The following is a 7,704-nucleotide window of genomic DNA, read 5'->3' on the forward strand; positions in this document are numbered from 1 at the left end:
AGGATTATTAGACTTGGTCATTATAAGGAGGATGCTAAATGTACCGAAGTTGTTGTTGTTTAATAGGATTATTAGACTTGGTCATTATAAGGAGGATGCTAAATGTACCGAAGTTGTTGTTGTTTAATACGATATTATCATACTTGGTCATTATAAGGAGGATGCTAAATGTACCGAAGTTGTTGTTGTTTAATACGATATTATCATACTTGGTCATTATGAGGAGGATGCTAGATGTACCAAAGTTGTTGTTTAATACAATATTATCATACTTGGTCATTATAAGGAGGATGCTAAATGTACCGAAGTTGTTGTTGTTTAATACTTTTTAAATGTTTTTTTTGACAGCACATAACAATCTTCCTCCATTGTTTGAAAGGTACATCGTACTTGCGCTTTTTACTACACACACACACACACACTGTCAAAATGGCGAAATTGTAAATGACTACTTAACACACTGGAAGGACTTTAAACACAAGTTTTTGCTAATGAGTCTGATGGCTCAGGCATCGGAAAAACATACTGCCCATGAATTGTAAATACATAATTTCTGTTTATAGAAAATTAAGGTAAACATGACATTGAAGTACACCTGAAATATAGTTCGGTTAAGGATTCTGTTAATGTTATAGAACAAAAAACTTAAGTTAAACAGTAACGGACAACATACATACGTATCAAAGTTAAACAAGAGAAAAAACGGAAGTTAAGTTTTATTGTTATTACCTGGAGAAACACATCAGGTGGTAACTGTGCCTGTGGAAAAAAAGTTAGTTAAGAGAGGATGTCAATAACAGATACATACATACTGCTTTTAACTATAAGAAATCGTTAACAAAACACCTCTTTTGACAGAAACGTGTTAAATAAGTTATTTCATGCAATTGATAATACCCAGATTTTTAGTGAAATTAGTTATATAAAAGTTAAGGATAGCAATTAGTAGGGAAAAAAATCATGCATCGAAACTAGGAATATAAAATTATCATATATTTGAGAAAGGTAGAGGTTAAGACCATTAAATTTAGTAAGATTACACACAGCATGTCAAAGCATTAAGACACATTTAAAGAAAGAAAAAAAACAAAAAACTTATAATAACTTGATAAAACTGAATACTAATTGAACATCGGTACAGGTTAAGTTACATAAGGAAGTTGTATGTATTCATTTGAGAAGATAAATGTTACAAAAATAAAAACCAGGATGAAACATGTGTTAAGTACGTTCATAACACTGAAGCAGGAGTGCTGGATTTTTTCCAAGATGTCTTCAAGTTTCACAGTTGCGCACATCAAGCAGTTGGGTCACTTTGACAGTAAACTTTACACATTTGTGTTTTACGGAGTACGGTTTGTTGGTGTGCGCGTTCGGTGTTGTATACCTTACAGTGAAGCTTCATTAACCCCTTGAGCTATTAATGAGGGTTCTTTCACCTCATGAGGGTGCAACACACACAAACTACGTAGCACTATATGTACGTATAAGATAATAAAATATATGGGCGGCCATATTTTAGTTAAGCCTAGTTTGTTTGTATCAAAGAAATGAACGCGTACTGTAAAATGTGAATTTGTTTTTGTTTTAAGTGTAAAGCTACACAGTGGGATATCCGCGAAGCGTCCAACGCAGTGATCGAACTAGCGTTATAAGTCCTTAAGGTCACCGCTGAGCTAACAAGGACCACAATATGTCGGTATTTCAATAATGCGACTGAACCGTACTTCCACGTAATTAACGACAAACAATGCGAAGTATTGATCACATACATAATAGGTCTTGATAACAACACGATTTGGTGCATAACATGTAATACAAGAAACGAGGTAATTTTCGTTACAAATTTAAAATATTTACAAACTTTCGTCTCTGCGAAAACGTAGCCCATCTATTGCTAATTGCATTCTTAAGTTTATTTGTAATAAACAACAACACGGAAAACGTTCTTTCCTGTTTCTGTCGTACGAAATGTTTGTTCTTCTTAAGCTACTTTTATGGAGTAAGCCACGTGTGTAAACAGAGAGAGAGAGAGAGAGTATGTGGGCGAACCGGATATTTAAATAGATTTCTTTCGTCGAGGTACTTGTACAAACCAGTACAAACGAACTATTCGGGGATTTTGGAAGAAAGAATGCTCTCAATCATTCAACAACCAAGGACTCAATCACCCACTACCTTGACGGCTCTCAATACACGTTTACAACTTCAACTACGTTAGGTATGTTAATCCAACTTTACAACGATACACCATTACTACCGTGATGTCCACATTCTTCTTCTTCATCATCGTGATTCGGTCCATGTTTTGGACCAGGGAGGGTCAGGTTCAGCGTTGACCTCTTCCTCCCTTGGTGTCGTCCACTTTGACCCTTTGATTGCGGCTGCTTTAAATGCACGCGGAATTTTTGCAAGCCGTACACTGTATGCAGCACACTCGTATTCTACTGCCGAAGGCGGACCGTACCCTATACGGCGAATCAGTAATTAATGGGTTACGACTATGAAGTAACACCAAAACCAGTTAGAACTGAATGGAAAAATGAAGTAGTATCTGAGGTATCATATACATTCCGATTGGGTATATAACGAAACGGCTAAAAACAGTTAGTTTGTTCTGCCGGTTCGTATAAATATCCTCAAAACATAAAGATACGTATATTTAGGAGGTTCGTAAAAAGAAGCCTCAAAACATAAGGTTTTCCTAAACTAACTCTAGAGTGAACAATGGCAACACATCAGTAGAAATTTAACATTAAGTTCAGACTGTGGATCCGAAGCTCGGTGGCTTGCGCCCTCTTACGGCCAAAACAAAATCGCGCTTCGCACTGTCGAGCCGTCGGTGCGTTATAAGAGTGAGAGTCAAATCCCATTATTCGATTAGTGGAAGCCCACGAGTTGACAAGTTTTAGTTGATCTTGAGTGTAGACATTTACAAATCACAGCTCTATTTCCAAGTTATTCACAGGAGTTTAAAAATACTTATTAAAAAAAATTTGATGTAATTAGTGGGTCAGTTCTCACTCATAGCAATCTTAGAATTACGGTATGTACAATTGGAAACCATATGTGTTACATAAACATCTAACACTGCCGATATAAGACGCTCCAATCTAATTAGCGAGTTCCTTGCTGTGGCATAGACAGACAGACTGCAGTAAAAGGGGTGCTACTTGAAAAGTCTACTTGTGCCCATTTCGTTGGAGAGGCTCTGCACTTGAGGAAAGTGTTTGGAACAAAGGCAGTCCTTTATCCCGGTATGGCTCTAACGGTGTAGTAAACACTGACCCTCCAAACAGAGCAATTCAATGTGTTTGTAATTAATATTCAATATGACATTAAACTTTTTTTTCTCTTATAAATACTTGTTTCGCTGAAAAGCTGTACAGAATACAGTAAGTTACTACCATCAAAAAAGAATGACAGAAGTATTTGGTATTTTCAGCCTGAACGGCACATTATAACAGGTTAGAGAGACTCCAAGGTTTAAGCATAGCCGACCCTAATTTAGAACTGATGACCAGTAAGAAAGCATGCGCTGCTCATACGGCTACTCTTACTAGAATAACGGAATTAATTGCTACCTTTATAACGACCCCACACCTGAAAGTGTGGAGTTGGTTAAGTGTCACACTGTGGGCTCGAACCTTGGAACTTTCAATCAGCAACCCGACATAATATTTTTTTTTAAATTGTACGTTCGTTGCATAAGTAGTTTTAAAATGTCATTTGATATTTTTTAAACGATATGCGTCGTCTAATTTTTGTTTTCGTTATTCTTGTTTTACCCATTCAATTATTTTAATAGAGTAACTTTTCATTACTTATTAGAAGTCTTGGATAAATAGCGTATTTCATTCCGTAAGTATGTATCAGGGAGAAGGGGGCATACTGGTTCCATCATCATATTTCGTTCTCTCTCTCTTTTACAAAACAAGAGGGAATCCTCAATATCCGCGGCACTTGAACTTCTTTTAGGCAGAATTAGAGTAAATTAATCCATGAGACCTTTATTTTTTATTAGCTATATTTTTGCGCGCCAGCAATACCAAGCATGAGGCGCGCGTATACCCGATTCGATTTTTCTACTCATCAGGATTTCTACCAGCCTACCCTCAAATTGAAATTCTTTTAGGCAGAATTAGAGTAAATTAATCTATGAGACCTTGGGAGCGATCAAATACATCAATCGAAAGGGTTTGATCTCCTCAGTCCAAAACTGTAATTAGATTTCAAATCGCTCAAGAGATGACAGAGCTATGAGCTAAAAGTTTATACTTGAAAAACCCAGAGCCGTTCTATGAGCCGCTATGCCGCGGCTGAAAATATATGTATAAATAAATGCCTAATACCACAAACAAATACATCAAACAATTTCGACAGTGTTTAGTGTTTGCGCTGAGTAACAACTATTCCACATGGAGTTGAAGTCACCATGACCGTAGTCACAACTAATTCAACATTTAACGTCTTTAATGAGCATGACAGCCACTGAACACATTTATTATCACACAACTGATATTTTAAAATAAAATCAAAGTTATCCGAGTGCTTCGCAACTGAAATGTAAGGTAGCGATGTGACACATTGGAGCTTCCCCAAACAAAAATTAAATTCACAGTTTTCATAGTAACACGACACAGTTACTTGAAATAAGAAACTTCATCAACAACAGGTAAATGTGTAGTCGATGTGATTATACTGAGGAAGGACAAAACAAAATACAATAAGAAAAAGTATACAAAAAAAAACAATTACCGTATGCAGTGCTGCAGTGGTTGATCGTGGCTTGGATGATGCTACGTAGGCAAGGTACTGTATAACTTTTTTAGTGTTTTCTGTTTTCCCTGCTCCGGACTCGCCTCTGTTCAAAGGAAGGAACACACACACACACAGACATATATATATATTATATATGTATAGTACTTTTATTTATTAAACAATACAAACAATAAATAAGAAGTAATATTTCTTTGATTTATATAAATTAAATGTGTATATGTTATCTTATAGCAAAGCCACAGCGAGCTATCTTCTGTATCCACCGAGGGGAATCGAACCCCTGATTTTAGCATTGTAAATACGAAGACTTACCGCTGTCGCACTAGGATACAGATAAATTAAAACTGATTTATTATTTATATTACATTTTCAGATGATTTGAGGCAGAACAACATATATTACTTAATCCGTGATGTGTTTCTGTGCTGTCCGAGAATGATTTGTTTCCAGTTAAAATAAAAATGTAGTTAGTTCATTAGCTGTAACAGATACAAAATGGGTGTTTCCAGTTAAAATAAAAATGTAGTTAGTTCATTATCTGTAACAGATACAAAATGGGTGCTTCCAGTTAAAATAAAAATGTAGTTAGTTCATTAGCTGTAACAGATACAAAATGGGTGCTTCCAGTTAAAATAAAAATGTAGTTAGTTCATTAGCTGTAACAGATACAAAATGGGTGTTTCCAGTTAAAATAAAAATGTAGTTAGTTCATTATCTGTAACAGATACAAAATGGGTGCTTCCAGTTAAAATAAAAATGTAGTTAGTTCATTAGCTGTAACAGATACAAAATGGGTGTTTCCAGTTAAAATAAAAATGTAGTTAGTTCATTAGCTGTAACAGATACAAAATGGGTGTTTCCAGTTAAAATAAAAATGTAGTTAGTTCATTAGCTGTAGCAGATACAAAATGGGTACACTACCATTGTTTGGTTGTGAAACACAAACTAGTAAACTATTTTATATAAAACAAATAATACTATTATTATTGTTGTTGTTGTTAAATCTGAATCTGAAAATGTTTGTTTTTCCTAAACATCTAAACATTTTCTTTCTCTGCTCCTACAGAACCATTACAATATCAAGATGTAAGAAGATCAATATTTAATGGCTGTTTTCAGTTCAGATAGAGATATTGAGAATAAAAATTAACTCACGTGCATAGGATGGACTGATCCTCTCGATCTGAAACGAAGAAGAAATAGGTTAGCTTCTATTATAAAAACATGATACTTCATGAGTAACTCACGTTCGTTACTTGAGATGTTCTGAGCAGTGCAATGTTCTGGCCATTGACCACGAACCGAGTATATCTCGTAATCCAGGTATGATCTTTATGCGTGCATCATTACAACAATGTAACATCTAAAATTTAGGTGAAATATTTCTGGACCAAAGCCTCCTCCCATAACAAGCTATTAAAAAAATAATGAAATAAAAAAGTTTACAAATTAATTTTAAGTGCCCTAGTTTCGTGCATGCAATGTGACTCAAACCAGAGTGATACGTTGTAGTTTCAATTTAAATGTTCTATCCTGATGTTTATCATGTGCTACAGGTTTAGTCGCACCTATATGTAACCCTAACGAAGAAATATCTACCTTTCGAAAGCACTCGAGTTATAAGGTTTTTACTTTTGTAATTTGTAGAGCATACGCGTTTTTGTAACATCATAACTATGTGTACAATGCAATACAAATCTGTGTGCCAACAGGATTTCTTCTTACCTATGCTATTGTAATGGTAGTCTACATAATGCAGCGTAATTCGGCATGTCGACAAAGTTTAGACTTTTGAAAGATCTATTTAGTTAATGATTCTTTTATTTGGTAAAACATTAGTTCCCCTTCTATTTTACAGTCGTTCATTGTTCACTGTACGTGCATTTGTAGTTATCGAATAACAATTTGTAGTTGTTAAATTAAAAAAATATATCAAAACAATTGTATTTGTTTAATAACTCGCAATACATGATTCAGTTTTAACTGCAAAAGGTATACGGCGTGGCTAAATGGTTATCGTGCCAGACAGTGAATCTGGACATCCATGGTTCGCGCTCAGTTGCCACACAGTCAACTCCAACATTCGGGTTAAAGAAGCCAGCGCGTGAGATGTTTTTTTTTAACTGGTTGCCCTCCTTCCGGTCAGAAATTCTAAATTAGATACTTTGAGGCCGTTTATCCAAAGAGTCGTATAAGGTCATTATTCAGGTGTAAATTACCAAATACCGAATCTTAGCCCTGTCACTAACAGCATCGAAATATATATATATAACGATACATGTATTGTTTTGCAAGAGGAACAGAAGTGTATACACCTTGAAATACTGAATTAAAAGCAGCTGACAACAAACTGCAAGCCATAACAACACAGCTTAGTTAACGTGTTAAATATTTTACAGGTGTGTTTTTATTCCTCTGTATGCATGTTAGCACAGAAAGCTATTTTCTTACTGAATGTTAACAGAAGAACAGCAATCACGATGTCGAGTTTCGGCTTTACCTTATTTTTTCTTTTTTTTTATTTATTCTTTTACTTATTTTCATTTTCTTAACTCTCTGTTTCTCCTCTGAGATCTAATCATAACAGCCACATGTGTACTAAGGTTAACTGATAGATTAACTTTTCTTAAGCTTAGTCAAAAAAGCACGTATTCATTTTTTACTAACTGAAAACATCTATAAATGTAAGCATTTAATTGCCACATACACCAACAGCAAAAAAAATTACATAGCCTGAACTGTAAAATGCATTGTAATCGACTTTTAGAACGTGCACTTATATCCAAAGAGAAGTTAAAACACAACACACGTCAAAGTATCTATACTATTATTCTGCTTGTTTGTATGTACGACCGTTACGCTTTCTGACCGAGAACCTGCTGCATAAGCATGCGTAGTTAGAATGTTTCCTCAAGAAAAACA

General features: G+C 35.0%; 1 protein-coding gene across 1 annotated transcript in view; it reads right to left on the reverse strand.

Moving 5' to 3' along the window:
* Positions 1-729: 729 nt before the first annotated feature.
* LOC106469748 (myosin-10-like) overlaps positions 730-7,704 on the reverse strand; it is a gene marked incomplete at its 3' end in the record, with an annotated part of 75,698 nt that continues 68,723 nt past the window's right edge. Inside the window, exons 3-5 of the mRNA XM_013930258.2 lie at positions 5,938-5,965; positions 4,759-4,864; positions 730-759 (exon numbers count right to left, since the gene is read on the reverse strand). Of these exons, the coding sequence (XP_013785712.1) occupies positions 730-759; positions 4,759-4,864; positions 5,938-5,965 (164 nt within the window). The remainder of the gene's footprint in view (positions 760-4,758; positions 4,865-5,937; positions 5,966-7,704) is intronic.

The sequence above is a fragment of the Limulus polyphemus genome, unplaced genomic scaffold (assembly GCF_000517525.1).
Source record: "Limulus polyphemus unplaced genomic scaffold, Limulus_polyphemus-2.1.2 Scaffold3640, whole genome shotgun sequence".
Taxonomy (NCBI): Eukaryota; Metazoa; Arthropoda; class Merostomata; order Xiphosura; family Limulidae; genus Limulus; species Limulus polyphemus.